The sequence below is a fragment of the Eleutherodactylus coqui genome, chromosome 1 (assembly GCF_035609145.1).
Source record: "Eleutherodactylus coqui strain aEleCoq1 chromosome 1, aEleCoq1.hap1, whole genome shotgun sequence".
NCBI lineage: Eukaryota > Metazoa > Chordata > Amphibia > Anura > Eleutherodactylidae > Eleutherodactylus > Eleutherodactylus coqui.
In genome coordinates this window covers 238,466,564-238,487,713 of record NC_089837.1, presented here as the reverse complement: position 1 = coordinate 238,487,713, position 21,150 = coordinate 238,466,564, and the positions used below count along the sequence as shown (strand labels likewise).

The 21,150-nt window shown below is 40.9% G+C and overlaps 1 protein-coding gene across 2 annotated transcripts in view; it reads left to right on the top strand.

Moving 5' to 3' along the window:
* Positions 1-21,150, top strand: part of FYN (FYN proto-oncogene, Src family tyrosine kinase) — a 212,369-nt gene that overhangs the window by 166,311 nt on the left and 24,908 nt on the right. The window contains exons 6-10 of one of the 2 annotated variants that reach the window (XM_066607097.1): positions 4,894-4,992; positions 6,227-6,330; positions 10,153-10,302; positions 14,768-14,923; positions 20,709-20,888. In XM_066607097.1, the coding sequence (XP_066463194.1) occupies positions 4,894-4,992; positions 6,227-6,330; positions 10,153-10,302; positions 14,768-14,923; positions 20,709-20,888 (689 nt within the window). Of the gene's footprint in view, positions 1-4,893; positions 4,993-6,226; positions 6,331-10,152; positions 10,303-14,375; positions 14,541-14,767; positions 14,924-20,708; positions 20,889-21,150 lie in introns of both variants that reach the window. The other variant, XM_066607090.1, reaches the window with a different exon arrangement.

Here is a 21,150-nt window from a genome sequence, read left to right as displayed (position 1 = left end):
GGGTTGTTATTGCAACATATAGGTAAATATATTCTATTTTATAATTCTATACCAAAAATCCATGCCATTATGTTATTGCATCTGTTCACCTGCAGCCTACTATTTTCACTTAGTAATAATATATGCCGTTATAATATTGCATGTATTCACCTGCAGAATAGTATTATCTCTTAATGAGGCCTCCTACACATGGTAGGGTTGGATCCAGCATGTGGGATCCCACAACAGGATCTGACCCTGTGCCCAGCCGGTGACCCCCATACCTGCCCAGATTCTTCTTTTTCTGTACTGCAGGAATGCCAGTCGCAGATAAAGCTGTGCCATCGTTAGCCAATGATGGGGATCCCGCGACTCTTCTACAATGCTCACTTAGGAAAGGCCGCAGGACGGGCAGCTTCCATTGACTTTGATGGAAGCTGTCAGTGCAGAAAACCACACAGAATGGAGCATGCTGTGATTTTTCTGCCACAAGCGGAAATTTCCACTAGTGTGCAGGAAGCAGTGGGCCTCCATGGCAGGCCATAGGCGGTATTTCCTGCGGAATCTGGGATCAGCCGTCGGCCGTGGATTCTGCAAATCAAATCCGCCCATATGCAGGAGCCCTTAATTACATATACCATGGTACTATTGCATGTATTCATCTGTAGCCTAGTGTTTAATGCTTAGGATTTACAGCAGGAGTGTCCAACCTGCAGCTGAGGATGGCTATGAATGCGGTCTACAGGGGCAGATTGCCCATTTACTGCATTGGGAAAATGACCAGTGGCCCAGTCGCTGGGCTTTCATTTTACACAGGTCTGGCCACTGTCTGTGATAACTTAAATAGATTTGAGGCAGCCGCGAGCTGCCTGGCGCTGGTAGCTCCTCCTCTTCCTACCCCCTCAGATTGTCTGGCCTAGCAGCAGTATTGTTCGTCTGTGTGAGACCAGTGCAAGATAGTGGTCAGTAGATAGTGGATAGTGATATGGTCAGCCATACCAGCTGCCTCTGTGTCTCAGTGCTGGCTATTTCTGTGAATATTAATTGATTATTTGAACCCTAAGGCTCAATGTCCATGGGCAAAATGGAATTAAGAAATCCGCGCGGGTCTCCCACATGCGTGATTCCGTGCCCATAGGGAATCATTAGACACCCACAGATAATTAAATACCTACAGATGTCCTTTTTTCCTGGTGTGCGGATCGCACGGGCGGGAAAGCACCCGCAGCATGCTCCATTTCGTGTGGTCGTCCCGCACGTACGGCTCCCGCGGCTTCCATTGAAGCCTATGGAAGCCGTCCATTCCCGCAGCACACCCGCAGCTGTATTTGTGCTGTTCACACTGCAGAATTTTTAAATGTGCAAGTTCGCCTCTAAACACTGCAGTAAAATCTGTGGCCTTTTTGCCACACTTGTTGCCATGGATCTGCATGTAGATTTATCCTTGTCTATGGGCAATATCTGCGTGTGGATTTTGACATGTTTCATTAGTGTTTGTGTATTTAATGTGGCCCAAGACAACTCTTCTCCTAATGTGGCACAGAGATGCCAAAAGGTTTCACTCCCCTAGGCAGGGAAAGACTGAGCGAGCGAGTCATCATACATTTTACAGTGACACACTTGCCCAGCTTTCACTTTAAATTTCTTAAAGGGGATTTTCCAAGTACAACATGGAAATTCTGGAAATTCTAGGAAGTACAGCTAACTAGCAGCAACTTGTACTTTTTATCTGTTGCTCTGGAGTTTTTTCTTTGTCCGGTTAAGCCACTGTTTACATGTATCATTTCAGCAGTAAACACAACAGACTGTTACCTACAATGTGCAGCATGCATAGAGCTTGTTTATTGGCCAGGGCTGTAGCTCCGCCCACAGATCACAGGTCCTACAACTTACCAGCACCAATCACCCTCACTCAGAGCGCCAGAGAAAACTGCTGAAGCAGGTAGACAGGAGCTTCCAGCACTCTGAACTGAACACTGCAATATAGCGCAGTGCATCTATCCTCGTCCTCCCATCATGCACTGCTCTCGGGATGTCGGAGGCTATGGACAAGATGTCAGAGGAAGTGGAGTATTTTTCAGGTGAAGGGTCATATGACATCTAGAAAATGAATAGAGTAGCTGGACAAGGTACTGGGAACCTATCGCAAAATGACTTACTGTGATTATGTAGATTAGATTTTAGTAAAATATTAGTCTGTGCCTAACAACAACATTGACTAACAGCAGGTCATGGGAGGCTTGTGACTAAGTTAAAGGGGGACATGTGTACCTGGAATAAAACCTGCTGCAGTATGTAAAAGAACTGCGCCTTACAAGTACACAAACATAAAGCCAAGAAGGGCTTAACATTCATTTCCTAGAGTGGTCTAGCCACTCCAGTCCAGCCCTTAATTGAAGATGTATGGTTCATAGCAATGTGTTACCATGCAGATGGCACTATACTTCTGGTGAAAAAACAATATGTTATAGAGTATCCATAGGCTTCTGGGGGGCAGATGAATGCTTAACAGTGGCTATTAAGCATACATTCGGAAGGTTTCCATATAGATACCTTTTTATTTCCAGTACTGAATACCGTAACTCCCACACTTACATTAAGATATGCATATTTTTGTTAAAAGAAAGCAATGGCTGACCTATTAAACTCTACTGGCATATATGGGCATAGGTTTATATCTGAGTATGCACCTAGCTGTTTAGTGCTGTGAACGGGCTCACAAGAACAGGCTGATTTCTGTATGCAGGAGGCCCACAGCGGATTCCGTCTGTGAGCCTGGCCGGTGACCCTGCATTCCCGAATTTTCCTGTATCGCCTATGACCGCGGTTGCTCACTGTTGGTCATGCACGGTACTTTTTTTTTTTTCAATGTTTGCTTATCTATCTCTAAGTGATGGCACGGGTACCCGTGGCCCATACGCAATGTCAATTACTTCAGTGGAGGCCATTCGCATGCAGTCTGCATCAAAATAGTGCATGCTGCGATTTTTCCTCCATTTGCGGAATATGCAATCCATATCCGCGAGTGTAAGCAAAAAATGCTATTTTACTTGTCTTTCAATGCGTGTGTTCTGCAGTAGGAATACGCCCTTGTGTGAGACAAGCCTGAATCTCACTCAAAGCATCAATAAAAAGCTGGTATGAACCTATCCTAATGAGGTGTTATATTCTGCACTCTGTTGCCTATATTAATATACTAATGTGAATGTCAAATTGTAGCCACTGCTACATAGGCTGTAACCTATGATCAGTCACACAGCAGGAGAGTTTTATTTATTTTTCAACTGCAAAAATACCTTTTTGTATAAAAATAGATAATAATAATACAGACAAAGTTTTTAAAGTACCGGTACCACTAGTGGATTAATAAATGTCTGCTGTGGTTAGAATACAATTCACATGTGCTGATTTAAACAACTAGTACATTTTCTTTAGCTATGTTCTGTGTAGAAGAACTGTTTACCAGGTAGAAGTCTAATCTTTGTGTCATAGTACAAACTGGCTGTAAGTGACACGGCTGCCTTTATGGAGAAACATTCTGTTTTTTATCCAAATAGTTTTTTTTTTTAAATTTTTGACAACATTTTTTGTTAACTTATCTCCTGAAGGAAGAAACTCTCTTTCATAGTTACATTATTTCAGCACAAACAGCTCCTTAGCTGAAAGCTTGGCTTGAAAAAATATAATACCTGTTCATTTCCTCATCTGTGATCCGTGCAGCTGCCTTCATTATTTCATGATTTAGGATGACAAGCTGTCATCATAGAGCATAATGCTCAGTAATCTGACTTCCTTCAAGAAAGCTGATTGCTGCATTGGCTCACTGGTCACACAGTCTTAAAATCATTACTTTATATCTCCTGCATTGACAGAAGAAATCTCAAAAAATGCTAAATATTTAATTGCACCACAGTTGGAGGGTTAACAAGAAGAGGTGACAGGTAACACGGAGTATCACTTGACTGCTGGATGAGACTACACAAAGGGGTTATTTGTAGTCTGTAACCATGAAGACACATACCCTTTTCCCCCGAAAATAACACCTACCCTGATTTTTCAGGGGTTTTCGGGGAGGCCTTAAATATAAGCCATGCCTCGAAAATAAGCCCTAGCTTCATTACATGCATTACCGTGCTTCTTGTAGTCCTCAGACGCCCACAGAAGATCACTTCCTAGTTATTGGATTCATAAATCCCGCCTCCAGGAACCACTGGCTCTGATTGGTTGAGTAGCGCTCGAGAACCAATGCGATGGCTGCGATTGTTTCATTGAACGCTGTATTGATTGGTTGAGCAGTGGTCGAAGAACCAATCCCAGCCATCGTGTTGTAGAGCTGGGATTTATAAATTGGCTGAGCCACGGCATTTATTGGTGAATTCATAAATTCTGCCTCCACAATATGATGGCTGTGATTGGGTCTTCAACTGCTACTCAGTAATCAATGCAGCATTCAGTGAACCAATCACAGCCATCGCATTGGTTCATCGATCGCTGTATTGATTGGCTGATCAGCGCATTGAAAACCATCGCTTGCTGGAGGCGGCCGTGTGCTGCAAGAAGTGCATTGGAGCTCAGTGAGAGGAACCTGGACTGAGCCTGCTAGGTAAGTATAATAAGACATCTTCTGAAAATAAGACATAGTGCCTCTTTTGGGGCAAAAATTAGTATAAGAAAGTGTCTTATTTTCAGGGAAACACAGTAGATCTGCAAGGAGCTGTATACATAAAATTTAAGCAACTCTAGGTCTTTCCTTTTTTATTTTGCAGTCCTTTGAATTTAAAAGGACGAATACCTTTTATTACAAGTTGCTATTTTGAGAATCCAAGTTGTCCATAAGTTTAAAAAGATAACAAGAGTACTGGAAAGTATTATATCAACAACATCCTTTTATATACATCTTCTGTCTCTATACAGTGAAGGAGATTGGTGGGAAGCTCGCTCTCTGACGACTGGTGGGACTGGTTATATCCCAAGTAACTATGTGGCGCCAGTGGATTCCATTCAAGCTGAAGAGTAAGTATTATCCTTTATTCCAGTACAAGACATTAAAGGTAATCTGTTATGTCGTACATGCAAGTCCTACCTCTGTGCAGAACAGTATAGAGCAGGAGGAGCTGAGAATATATAGTTTAATGGGGGAAAGATTCAGTATCACTTGTATTTCATTCATTAAAATCCCTGCTCAGTGATTTCTATATGCACACTGGAAGCCTTTAACTATATTTACTAAAACTATATATCAATTTGCTCATCTCTTCCTGCTCTATACTGTGCTGCCTGCAGATCAGACCCCATGTTTCTCTTTCAAGTAAGGAGAGCAGTTTTAGGGTACACATGCATGTTCACATGTAGCAGAATTGGTGCAGATTATCTGCAGCGGAATAATCCCCATAAAACCTCACCACTACTGCAGATTTTGACGCAGATTGGCATCAGATTTCACCCCTTCAGTTGAAAGTGTAAAATCAGCTGCGGATCCGTGTCAAAATCTGCACCAAATGGTGATCATTAGAGATGAGCGAACCTACCCGGCCACGCCCCTTTTTCACCCGAGCGCCGCAATTTTCGAGTACTTCCGAACTCGGGCGAAAAGATTCGGGGGCGCCGTGGGTGAGTGGGGGGTTGCAGTGGGGGGGGGGGAGGGAGAGAGAGAGGGCTCCCCCCTGTTCCCCGCTGCTACCCCCCGCTCCGCCACGGCTCCCCCCGGCGCCCCCCGAATCTTTTCATCCGAGTACGGAAGTACTCGAAAATCGCGGTGCTCGATCGAGTAATTACTCGAAACGAGTATATTCGCTCATCTCTAGTGTTCATTTTAAGGTGGATTTTGGTGTGAATCTGGAAGCTAAAACAGTGTTTTTTGGCCTCCATTAGGCTATAATATGCAATGGTATACCTTTTTATTGCAACATGGAATAGTGAAGCGGGCTGTTATTCCATACAAAATGTGAAGGCAGAATCACAGCAGCACAAGGCTGTTGTATGCTATGCCATACAAAGATATGCAATAAAAACGTATTCTGCGCAGTACTCTTTTTTTTTTTAAAGAAATGGAGCCTGTAAGATCCTTTTACCGCTGTATGATTAACAGCATACAACACAGTCTTCCATCTGAGGTACACGTAGGGAGATAAACTACAAACATAGGTCTCTTAGCATGATGTGAACAGAGCCTAAGACACTGAGGAACGTGTAGTCTATTTGAAACTAAAACAATGATCATTCATATGTCTCATTTCTATCTTTCTAGATGGTACTTTGGCAAACTGGGTAGAAAAGATGCAGAGAGACAATTGTTATCCTTTGGAAATCCAAGGGGTACCTATTTAATACGTGAAAGTGAAACCACCAAAGGTGACTATACATAGCAAGTAAAATTACGGCTTGAGTGTATTTTTCTGTAGCTTCCGTTCGCTGCTGCCATTTTCATCAGATGTAATCTTCTAAGTAAATTATGTGCCTTTCAGTGTATTCAATATATTTAAAGTAGATTACCTTAATGTGCCTTCCTCATCACCATCAGTGTAGTTTTTTTTATATTCATTTACTATTTTTCTACTACCCATTAATGATAATCATCCAGATAGCCCATGCTTGGTAATGAGGGAAAGTAAGCCTTCTGGTCCAGAAGTAACTACACTACATAAATCTGCTTGACTTTTCTCTTGAATGTTAGGGTAGCACATTCAGGCTCTTATTTCCAAATTATTAGGACTTGCACCAAAACATAATGGTTTCTAACTTTAAAGGGGTTTTGTCATAAAAAAAAATATCTAGACTTACCTGTTCCTTCCCTGTCAGTTTCCTTAGCACATCTTCTCCTAGCTGAGCTTCTGCAGTGTCCCGGGTCACCTCACCACACGCCGGACCATCTTGTTATGAAGGCTGCATTCCTCATATTCCTTCCGGCCGGGTCAGTATAGGTCAGGTCCCTGTGCTGTGGTGTTCACTGGCTAGGAAGGAATTGTAATCTATTTCTGAGGCAGCTCGCATGAGCAATCTCTGAAGCAGATAGGCAGTCCCACTGCTGGACTGTGAGCTGTGACGTAACGTACATTGGATGGCAGGCAGAAGACTACCAACCAATGTACGTAGCCCCATAGGAAAAAGAAGAATCGGGCAGCTGAAGGTGAAGTGACCCCTCCCCCCATGGACTGCAGGAGACAGGAAAAGATGGGGGAGGTAAAGATCTGGTAAGTAGATTGGCAGGGGAGGAATAGATAAGTATAGAATTATTCTTTTTTAGTGACAGAACCCCTTTAAAGGAAAATTTTACTTTAAGGTGGTTGCACATTCCACTAAATTGTGGGGAAAAGTTAGTGTAAAATACAGCCCTACTATTCCCATCACAATGACAGACGTCATGACAGAAACCCAACAGACTTTATTCTTGTCAGTGTGGTCCACTGGGCAGAGTGTGTGTCTGTCATAAAAGACTTTTGTTGCTCTGCAAACAATGAGCACAGGTTAGGGTAGACAACCTCTTTAATGCCGTGATGGTGACAGGTGTTTGTATTGATGGAACAACCCTTTTTGTTTCTTCTAACTTAAATTTTATTGGCCTTTCAGGTATCATGTACAGGAAAGTATAGGGAGATGTGAAGCTGACCAATGACAGCTGTATGAGGAAAAACGATCATATGAACGATTGTTCGTTCCCTAATAGAGTCTGAATTAGCCTATATGAAGGCCTAGTAGACAAACTCAAATCTTGTTGCTTATAATTATACAGTCGTCAACTAGAGTGAATTATCTGTGTAAAAGGACACTTAGATGTTGGGTCAGATGTCTGATAGAAGAATGGAGGTATACCTCTATGTAGTCCAGACAACCAGCTTAACATTGACAGTATTGAAAGTAGAAATAGAGAATAGAAAGCACATCATAAAACAAAACCTGAAGGGCCACTTTCATAGAGAAATGATATAATGACAAGATTTGTATTACTTCTGTGTAGCCACAACTTCTTGTTTCTATTTGAAAATACTGATGCAAATTACAGGCCAAAATACAAAAGTGCAAAATCAGCCTTAGGCCCAATGTCTGCAGTCGGGTTTGATTTGCTGAATCCGCGCAGAAGTTCCGCAAACCAAGCAGCCCATAGAGAAACATGAGCATCCACAAATGAAATAAAGGACGCAGATTTGATTTGTAAACCTTTTTGCAAACTCTCCACTGCGCATGTGTGGCGGCGGAGCGGCCAGTGCTTCCAAACACATCCACAGTGAAGAAAATAGAAAACCCGGATGGGTAAGCAGAAGACCCGCGGTGTCCTCGGCCGCAGGCAGGGTCGGATACCGTTGCGTGTTCGCAAGGATGGGAAGGAAGAAAAGGGAACAGCTGCAGTGAGTGAGGTACAGACACAGAGATGGATAGGAATCCAGCACTGGGCTGAGACAGTACACTGCTCATTACCGCTGTATAATGTCATCCATTCTGCTTCTGAGGGTGTGCAACAGAGAGAGAGAGAGAATAAAAGATCCTGCCCCCCTATGTGTGCAGTGTATATGAGGCAGCAGTTAGTCTCTACCCACTATCTCAGTGAAAACTGATAATTAGAAGTGGAGAATACTGAGAGAAAAACTGGGGGAAAATTACTTATACAAGTCGTGTAATGGCCAGATACATTGCTGTTCCTGATGTACACACACAACAGCTTATTCTGAAAAGTCATCTGCTTTCAAACACTTAGGCCAACTGCTCACAGCAGAGCCGGATTCCAAATGCGGAATCCATCCCTGACCACGGCCGGTGACCCTGCGTAGCTGTCAATCATCTTCTTTCTTCTGTACTGAGGATGGTCCAGACGGCTCGCTGTTAGACATGCGCGGTATAGATTTTACCACGCCATCACTAGGCGATGACATGAAATCCGCGACCTTTCCGCCATGTTACGGGAGGGCCGTGGTTTGGATGGTTTCCATTGACTTCAATGAAAGCCAACCTCGTGGATTCCGGAGAAAAATGGAGCATGCTGCAATTTTTCCTATGTGAGCAGATTGATTTCCACTCGTGTGCAGGAAGAATCACTTTTCCATAGCATGCTTTGGATAATATTTGCTGCAGAACCCGTGGGTGGACTGCCACCCCAGATTCTGCAATGCAAATCCCCCCCTGTACAGACAGCCTTAAAGGAGTTGTCCTGGTGCTTCACAGTTTTTAAATTGTAAGTGCATGTATTAAAATAACAAAGCAAGCAGGGTATTTCCATCGCCTGCCTCAGCTATCCAGTACTGCGGCCCTGCAGTCCTCCTCGTCTTTGTTGTGGAACAGTTATTACGTGAGCATTGCAGCCAATTAGAGGCCACAGAATTCACTTGCCATTCTCCTGGCATCACCACTCAGATGCCGGGAGCCATGATGCCAGAAGAATGGGACCTTACCACTGTGGCTTCTGGTTGGCTGCTGTAGCCAGGTAGTAGCCGTTCCACAACAAAGACTGGGACAACTGTGGGGCTGCAGCACAGATTCGCTGGGATAGGTACAGGTAAGTACTACTGATTTTGTTATTTTAATACATGTGAACCTGTAATTAAAAAATCGTCAGGCAACTTGACAACCCCTTTAGGTGTTTACGAAGTTACTCAACTTTTTATTTGTTTGAAGTTGTGTTATGAAGTTGTGTTATTTAGTCTGAAAAAATGATATACCCTGTTATAAATCAATTGGGTTCATTAAGTGCCGTTGTTGTATCATGTGATGGTACCAAAACTCTATCAGTTTTTTTTGTCTACTCCCATGACATGGTAGAATGGAATAGACCCACTCCATTGTAAAAAGAGTCTAACTGTGCCTTTCCAGCCGTCTGTGACTAATGCACATAAAGAACTAACTGTGCAAACCTCATTGTGAACAAAGTGGTCTGATACTGTTATTGGAAGCATAAACAGAATATTCTTTTAGTGTTTTTTCTATAATTTCTTTTCTACAACTAAAAAGTTAGAAAACATTGTCAGAGTAGTTCATTTGTATATGAGAATGTTGAGCGGAATTTAAATAGTGACTATTTTAGTGTGTATTAAATATCAGTTCTTCCTAAAAGAATGGCATGCTTATGAGACAATCTTTTGGGGATTGCTGCTAGCAAATCAAGTGTCTGTAGTACAGAGCAAATTTTCACTCTATCCCATTGCTTACAAAATAACACAATTTGACCTGCTTTTGCCAACATTTCAGGTGCCTATTCATTGTCTATTCGTGACTGGGATGACATGAAAGGAGATCATGTTAAACACTATAAGATCCGGAAACTTGATAATGGCGGGTATTACATAACAACGAGAGCCCAATTTGAAACCCTTCAGCAGCTTGTTCATCATTATTCTGGTATGATTGCTATCAATATTATATGATGATATAGATAAAATATTAATACGGTAGATTGTAATTCTTTCTAAGTTCTTTAGAATAGTAGGAGAGCTTTATCCCCTAGTCTAACACTTATGGTGATTTCCATGAAACAGCTTTCATCATGAAGCGTAAGAAATTTCTGCCTGCTGGTGACTCATTCACTCGACTAGTGATATAATCTGTTCCAGTGCTGTGGAAACACAATATATATTTTATAACATTACCAGTCTTTGTTTGGGACCCTGGGTCATATCAGGATTCTAGTGTCTGGAATCCACTGATGTGGTAAGCCAGATGTTTCCAGGGGGCAGATATTTCATAGTGCAAGTATGTTTTGCTGTTTATTCTCAAAGCTTTAGAGAAGAAAATATGTTTCACAATCTTTTGTAAGATGCCAATTCTGATAATTGAATCTTTAACGTATACCTCCTGTTTCACATTTATTCTGCCTCTTATTTACTTTATCACTCTCCCCATCATCTTCTTGGCTCTTACTCCTGCTTCATTAGTGTACAGATCCATAGGACAAACGCTCTATTGATTTCAGTAGTTGATGTAGTGCAAGCATCTGTATACCAAATATGGATTTTAATATGGATTTGTCTGGATGCAAGAGAAAATATGTAAAAAAAGGTGTTTTTCTGGGCTGTTTCTATTGATGATCTATCCTCAGGATGGGTAATCAATAGTTAATTGACTGGGGTCCACTGCTGGGGAACCAGGACGATCAGTTATTTGGACACCTGCTGTAAGCGTTAAAACACAGGCACAGCTCCCATTAAAATCAGTGAGAGCTTTGCCTGCAATTACCAATGTCGGCCACTGCACAGTGGTCGGAGATATATGCTTCTGCTTCGTACACTGTGTTTTGGTGCTGACAGTGGGCTGCTTGGCTGGTGTCCCAAGCTATGGACCCCCGCCAATCGACTATTGATGACCTCTCCTGAGGACTGGTCATAAATAGAAATAGCCCGGAGAACTCTTTTAAGCTATATCTGAAATTAAATTTAATGTCAAACTTAGTTGCAAATTTTTAAAATAAACCTGAAATGAAAGGCTTAGTTTAAATCTAAAATCATACTGTAATATATTTAAGCACAACTATAACTAAACCATAAGCAACATCTCCACTGATCTTCAGATTACTGAAGACCTAATTTCCACCAAAACTTGTGGGCTGCTAAGCACAATTTATTACTTCATTACATACCTTCACCTCATGTCATAGTAGACCAGAAAGATGAGTCTAGAGCACTCACAAGATTGTAATAAAGTGGTTACAAGTGCATTTCTTTCTAATGGCTAACAAACTCCACTGATCCTCCATAAGACCTGAATAATCTTGTATAGATCCCCCCCTCATGCCACCAAATCAGCTTTGTCCTATCAAAGCATAAACCTCCCAAAAGCCCTCTGAAGGTGTTTTTTGGTGTATGGCACCAACATGTTAGCAGTAGATTCTTTAAGTCCTGCAAGGTAGGCCTTCATGGATCAAACTTGTTTTTTCAGCACATTCTACAGATGATTGATCAGATTGAGATCTGGTAATTTGACGGCTAAGTCAATATCTTGAACTTCTCGAACCTCAAACCATTTCTTAACAGTTTTTGCAGTGTAGTAGGGCCCATTATCCTACTAAAAGAGACCGCTGCCATTAAGGAATACTGTTGCCCTAAAGGGGTATACTAGGTTGGTAACAGTATTTAGGGGGTAGGGGTATGTGTCAAAGTAACATCCCCATGATTGCCAGGATCCCAAGGTATCCATGCAAAACATTTCCCAGAGCATCACACTGCCACTGTTGGCTTGCCTTCTTCCCATTGTGCACTGGATGCCACCTCTTCCCCAGATAGGCTACGCACACGCATTCACAGCTGTCCACATGATATAAAAAAACATGATTCCTCACACCAGGCATCTTACCCATTCCTCCGTGATCCAATTCTGATGCTCATACACTCATTGTAGATGGTTTTAGTGGTGAATATTGATCAGCGTGGTTACCATTTACAGGGTGTCCTTCTTTGGATCACTATCATACCACACAAGATCTGCCATACCAGTCTTCGAGATATCACAATTTGACTTTTATCAAATTCAGTCAGAGCCCATTTTTCCGCTACCAACATGTCAACTTCAAGAACTAACTGTATGCGTACTGCCTAAGATATCCCAGTCCTTGATAGGTACCTTTGTCACTTGTGATTCCTATCACAAGTTGGTTTTAATGTCATGGTTGATTGGTGTATTTTGCAAGCCCAGATCTCATCTTCCTGAAAATCTCTTACTTATGACCTGCTGAGGATGAGGATTTTCTTTAATCAAATCCGAATTTTCAAGCTTCAAATTGAGTTGGGACTTAAGCTTAGGCTTGATGCACAGACCTGTACAGCGGTTCTCGGTGCCGCTATATAGTGCCTACGGGATGTACAGTACTCTCTCTTAGAAGCAATGTACGATATATTTTTAGCTGACTTTACTAAGTATTCGAGAAAAAGAAACAACTTTGTGTCTCCATATAAAATCGGAGTACAGTATGGAACCATAGATCTGTACGGGTACCATGTGCACAAGGCCTTAAGGAAGTACTTGCAGGATGAACACCTATCAAAGGCAAGACTATATTGCTGTACTTCTCTTATACAGTACTGTAGATTAGTGCAGGTACTACGAATTACTGCTTTTAGAGAGCTTCACCAACAAAATATATTCTGACCTTGGCCAAGCTATTTTACCACCTGCAGTCCGTGCAGTGGAAACCTATATTTCATCAGAATAGTCTGATTGCTTGGGATACACTACCTAACAACCGCAGACCTTTTAATGGGCATATCAGAGAGTACATCTCTAACAACCTCTCAGATTACCCAGGTAATTGGCAGAATTGTCACTGTGCTGATGACAGGGTTGACAGTTTGCTCTTCTATGTATCCTGCAATGGTGAAATGAATGACAGATTTTGGCAATTTTTAGTACATTGCTTTACTTACAAGTGCAATTTATTATTGGTGTATTAAAAAATGCTGGATACACAGTCAGATAATTAAACCATTTATTTGTTGAGGGAAAACTAGTTTTTGCTGCAACTATCTCATTTTTTAAACAAATTGTCACTTATGTCTAAAATGAAGCAATGCACTGCATATCTGCAGCTGTTAATCATGGCAACAGTCATTTTTTCCAAAGGTGTAACAAGCAGATAACTGATATATGTGCCATTAAGTTTACTCAACAAATCTATAGACCCATAATATATGTTTCTGTCACATGCTAAAGCTTCTGCTTATCTTGTGCAGGGCCATCCTCTACTGATATGGGGAAATATATGCTGTATGTTTAAAACTTTGTCTCAATTTACTCTTTGTCTGCAAGTAGCATTGTGTGAATTGTGAAGAAGACATCTTAAAGTATATGAGCTCCCAACACATGATGCTATTTCTCGTGGTATTCTACCCAGCATAAAAATATACACAAGTATTACATAATAATGTAGACTTATATAACCTCCTATTAATCATATATATCGTTTAATCATATATAAAAACCTTTATGAATTTTTTTCAAAATAACTAGGTATATCCTTCAAACTACGTAAACCAACACTCACAACCACATAAAAGACTGTGTACATTTTTGATCATGTACCAAGGATCCACAACCTATATAATGTATGAGTAGCAATCTTCTAAGAAATATTCCAAGATCTCTTTGGAAGTCAATAACACATTTTGATCCCAAAAATATAGCAAGGAAATATTTTCATATTATATGAAAAAAAATGTTGACCACTTTAGGTAAGCCATTCAGTATAGCCATTCAAGCCGTCTGGGAACTTGTGTACTTGTCTTGAAATTCCGACCCACAACTTACATAAACCAGTGAAATATCACTTATGTGGTTTCTAAAGAGTAGACATTCTAAACATTGTCTTTTGCTTGTAGCTGTCATCTTAAGTCATATGTTTCTTTCCTGTGATGTCATGCCTTGCTTCACTTCTGTGTGTCATATTGTTTCCTTCCTCTTCCTTCTTCTTTTTCCATGCCTCTCAGAGAGAGCTGCTGGTCTGTGTTGCCGCTTGGTAGTACCCTGCCATAAAGGAATGCCAAGGCTTACTGACCTGTCTGTCAAAACCAAAGATGTTTGGGAAATCCCAAGAGAATCCCTCCAGCTGATCAAGAGGCTGGGCAATGGGCAGTTTGGGGAAGTATGGATGGGTATGCAGTCAAAATAATTATACTACAAGTCAACTAATCTTGTGTGGAATAGTGAAGGGAAAGATGGAAAGTGAAGCAAAATGGGACTTTTTAAAGTACAGCCACATAATATAAGCTTCTTAAGTCTAAATTTATTGCTCATGAAGTTAAATTAGTATATAGCACTTTCCATCTTTCTTACTGCATGCCATAGGTTTAATTGTTTTCATTAATTTCCTTTTCTGTAGAGAATGCTGATGGTTTGTGTTATAATTTAACAATGATTGCACCGAATTATGTCCCACAAACTGTTGGATTGGCTAAAGATGCATGGGAAGTGTCACGGAGCACAATACTTCTGCAAAAGAAGCTCGGTCAGGGCTGTTTCGCTGAAGTGTGGTATGGTAAGGTGGACTAATTGCTTTACTTAGGAGATGTTAGACAACCTGTCAAGCAAAAACACAAAGAAAGAGTTCATAAAGCTTCAAGGTTCTCTTAAAATATTGTCCAATAAAATAGTTACCCTCTAGCCACAGGATCGGGTATAACTATTTGATCAGTAGGGGTCCATCCACTGGGATGCCCTCAAATTACGAGAACAGGAGTCCCGAAGGTCCTCAGATCAATGGAGTGGTGGTCACGCATGCACCCTTTGCATTCATTTTAGTGGGTCTCCTGGATATAGCAGAGTGCTAGAAATCTATCTTCAACACTCCCATTGAAATGAATGGAGTGGTGGTGTGCATGTGTGTTAAATGCTTCATTCATTCGGGCAACTTTTCGGCCCCCATTCTCATGATTAGAGAGGGTCCCAACAGATAGTTATTACTGATCATGTGGAAAGGGGATAGCTTTTTTAATTGAACAACCCCTTTAAACTGCTGATTTGTATCAAATAACTGTCAATCAAACATTTATTGCTTCTGACTTCTCCATAAATATGTATGTTTGGCTCAGCATGTATGTTTATTTCAATGTGTAGAACTGAATAAGCTGCTGAAAAACTCCTTTGCTAACAGCTTACCTCCCACTGGATAAAGGATATGGCATGTTAGAATTCAAGGTGTCTATCCTTCTTTCCCCCGACTTGATGTATAGGAATTATGCTTTAGCCCTTACACACATTAGGTCATTGGTCAATCCTGCCAAAATCAATGTATTAGCCCAAGATTTGTCTAACGCGTATGGTCACTTTACATTGGTTAATGTTAGCATTATCATTTCTGCAAACAGAAGGGAAGTAACTGAAAGATAATCACTACTATCTAGTAAAAGCTCATACAACACTATGTATCTTATATGATATGTTGCTGGCTATATCTGTTTTAATGTATATTAAAGCCTTATCCACACAAGTGATTTTCACGACTGTGAGTGGTTTGTATTTGCAACTGACTGCAAATAGACCTCACACTGAATGAAGCTATACAGTCAAGGACTGTAAAATCATCACATCATGTCCTATTCCAGTTCAACTTCTCAGACAACAGTCATCCTTGCAAGTCAATGGTTGTGCAAAAAAAAGTCGACATCTATGTGCGCTCTTTTTTTCACTGATTATCGCTAAGCAATATTAGAAAAAAATTGACCACATTCAGTATTTTTTTTTCACACAAGAAAAAAACAGATGACATATAGATCACACATAGACACAAAAGTGGAGACGTGATGTATAAGAGTGTCACATGGACATACAAGCGTGTTAAAATTGGTCCATTTTTCATGCACTAAAATCGGACACACTTGTGTGGATAAGGCCAGTTTCACATCTGTGTCGGAACCTCCGGCCGTAGGTTTTGTCACAGATGCGGCAGAAAACGCCCGAAAAAAAGGAGTATGAAACCATCGGAAATCATTGGTTTCATAATCATGTATTTTCACTCGCTCTCACATCGCAAGAAAATATATTGCCGGTGGGTAGGCGCCCTAAAGTAGAAATAGTGCTGGAATTTTGCTCACCTGTTGTGGTTGTATAACAGGCACGACAACCAATGGCACACATAGATGAGGGTATAGCCACCTCAGGTTTAGTCCTTGGGAGTATCCATGTGGCCCTAGAAAATTCAAGTACTTAAGGAAAAAGTGCAGGCCCTTATATAGTTCTATGGATACAATCCAGATGGTCAAGTTGTGATAAAGTTTATGAATCTCAATAATGCAAGCATATATATATAATAAACATTTGTGTGTGTGTGTGTGTGTGTGTGTGTGTGTGTGTGTATGTATGTATGTGTATATGTATATATATATATATATATATATATATATATATATGTGTGTGTGTGTATATCTCAGTATATAATGACGTTTACATGTTAAGAGTGTAAGGAAATTCAAAGCTAATTAAAATTGAAGTTGCGTATAAATAAAGTAAATGATGTTAGAAGAACATGGCTGGTCAGCAGCTGACAAAGCTATATAACCATGGAAACATAGACACAAAGCCTGCTGCTTCCACTGCTGAAAGCTCTGAACCTCAGAGTTTGGTGATCAGGCAGCACAATGACGAAAAATATACCTAAGAGAATTGAGAGTGGAAGGCAATATTACCAATCCCTCAAAAGGAGATGTTTAGAGACTGAAGCAGATTGGAGCAAAGGAGGACTACAGATGATGCTTCTGCACACCACTGCTAAGAGTGTGGGGAGAAGCTGATGGGATGAGCCTCTCCACATGTGCCTGGGAATTGCTATAGAGACATAATGCCTAATCAAATCAAAGCTCTGTCAGCAAGAAGGTAGCACCAGGCTTTCACTTTTACCTAAATTGCTTGTACAGGAGCAGGAAAAATAACTTTGAGAAAGATGTTTTTGACCACTGTAGCCTAAATAACTGACATAAGAATATTTTATTGGAAAAAAATAAGTCTTTCGTCTTTAGGGCTCATTCAGATGAGTGCATTTTTTTGTGCATTATAGGTGGGCGAATCCAATGGTTTCCTATAGAAGCGTTCACATGAACGATTTTTAAATGCACAAAATACTCGCATCTGCAAAAGATAGGACATGCGTGGCTACGATGTGCGCATCTAAGGTCCGTGCTGCGTGAAAAAGATAGGACCTGATCCATCTTTGCTGCTAGCCACGCATAATTCTCTCGTGTGAATGGGCAAATGATGCACGAATGTAGATCGTGCACTTAGCGTTGTTTTAACATACACTAGAGGCTTCTTTTCGTGCGTTTATTTGTGCCAAAAAAAACGCTTGTCTGAACGAGGCCTTTATGGAAAAAGACACAAAAATACTTAGGCGGGGTCCACAGAAAAAAAGTGAAAATGACTGTGAAATCAGCTTGTAGCAAAATTAATAAATATGTTTATCTGTAAACACAATTTTACATCTAGTTATAATCTAAAAGTATGTGTAACCTTTTACTAACCATGTATTGATCATGAGTTACATCTTATCTAAGGGCTCTTGCCCACGGCCATGACGGACTCCGCCAGCGGAATATCGCAGTGGAGTCTGTCATGGCACTCCTCCAAGGAACCCATACTTACCTCCCGGATCCACTGTGCGTGTCCCGCCTGACGCGCCAATGTGCATGACGCAGCCGGCGGTGGGCAGGGTCGCATATTCACGCGATACTTCCGCTGTACTGACAGCAAAAGTATAGCGTGACGGCCCTTTTCCATTGACTACAATGGCAGCCGTCTGTACGTATTCCCGCGGCAAATAGGACATTCCATTGGTTATTTCACGCTGTGGAATTCCGCAGCGTGAACATTCATTAGAACCTAATAACTGCGGTGTAACACCGTGGATTTCCACCACATGGCATAAATCCATCTGTGGGCATTAGCCGTAATATACAAGGATGCAGGCATTTTATAAAACAATCTGCCTGTGTAAAATGAGGGAGCAGCAGAAGTGCAAGAAATATTTTGACTTTAAGCGACTCTAAGAAGTGTAGAAACATTAAATGAATTCCATTTCTTGATTTCATTTTAGGCTTATTTTAGTATAATATGCCAAAACGTCTTACATGCCACAGCTTAATTTTGTTTGACATTATGAGTATTGTGCTCTTGTGCATGCATTGTCTATATTAGTTATTTGCTTACAGAGCTTATGTATGGGATCTCTTACCTAGTATTTAGAAGAATGTAGATTTTCTGAAGTTTTGTTTTTACCATTGCAATCACATTCAATGGTTTTAATGGTCCTTTCTTCAGTTTTGATCACATAAAGTCTCAAAACGGGATTCTAGATAAAGATTCCGTGCTTTTAACACTTACAACAATTGCTGCATGAGTTTGACTATATGTTATTGCATGTATGTAGTTTTTAGTAGAAGAGTGTGTCAATAATCTCAGTGACAGTAAAGTATAAAATATGTAGCTTTACCATTAGCATCTGGACATAAACATGTGTCTACAAAAATAAAAACGGGAATCATTTGGAGCATTTTCATAATACACATAATAAGGTTATAGTACTCCAATTCTATAGTCGTGTTCTGTTTCATCGAACAGATAAACTTTCTTGCCTGTAGCCACCATTAGAGAGCAAGTGGGGCGCATGTAGCAAAACTGTTGCATATAGCCAACTTCTGGTCAGAACCGTCATGAATTTGGAAAAAAACATTGGAGTTACAACAGTTCATTTAGGCCATTGTACCCGCTAAGATTTTAAGTGAGGCAATTAGGGATCTGGGTACTTTTTCTTGTAAATTGGGCAATCCAAAACAGCAGCAAATATTGCTATATAGCCCCAAATAATTAGCCATTAATAGCTAGTGCAGTTAATGGTAACATCAGTAGGGTCTAGGGCAGAGAATGTGTTAATGAATTCAACCCTGATGATTAAGTGCAGTGAAGGAGTTTATATATAACAGAGTAGGGGTGGCTGCTAGGATCCTTATTGGCTGATAAGGGTGTTATTTTCAGTATCCAACAGAGAAAGGGTTAATGACACCATCTGTTGTGGTTAATGGTGCCATCCCTGGAGGTCCATAACAGTGGAGGTAGTTGATGTTTGCATCCCTGGTGGCAAAAAAAAGGAGTTAATGTCAGTATAATTGGTGCTATAGGGCAGAGAATGGGTGTATACCGATATCTGTGGTGGTCTAGGGCACAGAATTTAATGTCAAAATCTCTAAGGCAAGAGAAGCGTAATAGCAAAATCCCTGGTGGTCTAGGCCAGAAAATGGGTTATTGTTAGTATCCTTGGGGATCTAAAGCCATGTAGGGGTTACTCCTTCACACCTGAGGTCCAGTGGGTTTGTAGTCACCTTTGCAGTCTCCGACATTGTTCTGGTTGTAACACTGATGGTTCCACTTCCTGTTCTCTCTGTACTGATCATAAACATAGGGAGGATTGTGTAAAAGGAACTGGGAAAACCACAAAGTCCTCTATGAATAGGCAAAGTGTTTCCTGAAGGGGGAGTTCAGGGAATCTGCACAGGAGCATACTTTACCTGAGCATGGGGAGGGGGTTTTAACCTGCACAGCCACACAGTGGTTCTTGGGAAGAGTGATTTGTGCAAAATTTGTGTGCCATTTTAGGTTTCGTGGAGCTCTAAAATCTCATATTGACACCACAGTTGCACCCACCTGAGCAATATTTAGAGAATTATATGTATAGATGAATACTTCTATCGATCAGAATAGGGGCCGATAAAGATTGGACCATAATAGCTGAGATTTTTACCCATTTTTATGTAAATGAACGAAGGAAAGGTGATTTTTACCAAGAAAACATTACATATGATGTTGTTTCTTATGCCCTATTCAGACAGCAATATTCTGACCAGTGCTTTGCATCAGTATTTGTAGGCCACAACCGGGAGTGGAACCTACAGAGACCTTGAAAAGACAATTGCAACAGTTGTTTTCTGCATTAGCCCTTGTTAGCCAGTAAAACTTTGTTTTGGGGTGGTTTATTTCAAAAGTGCAAGAAAACTCATTTTATCCCAATGGTTCTCATGCCCAGTCCAATCTCCTTTGCACATGTTTAGATGTATAGACAGTATGTACTGTGCAAAGACATTTGATGAGTACTATGTGACAGTTCTTGGTTAGAACATTGCCCACTAATAAAAGATATTGAATCCAGATGCTAATGTTAGGGCTCCGTGCATGTAAAATGGTCTGTATATCCATGGATCTGTGAATTCACAAGTTTGTCTAGCATTCAAGGAAAATGGGAGTTGATCTTATACCCATTTTATTCGTATTACTGCATCCAGGTACATGGAATGGAAATACGAAGGTGGCAATAAAGACTCTGAAGCCGGGTACCATGTCTCCTGAGTCTTTCCTGGAAGAGGCTCAGATCATGAAGAAGCTGAAACATGATAAATTGGTGCAACTCTATGCAGTCGTGTCTGAGGAACCCATCTACATTGTGACAGAGTACATGAGCAAAGGTAGGGACCTCATATAAAATGTATATGTGCCTTTTCGCTCTAGCATATTCTGTCATCAGTACTGCATTTATGATACATAAAACTAAGGCTCCCGGCACACTAGTGCATTTGGGTCCATGTGCGGAGCCTACTAATATATGAACAGCACATCACACATTATATCCTTTGCGGCTATCCACACTGCCAGTTATTCATGTGGACTATTGGTCCACGCGAAAAAAACTCATTGCATGTCCTATTCTGTTCCTTATCACGGATGAGA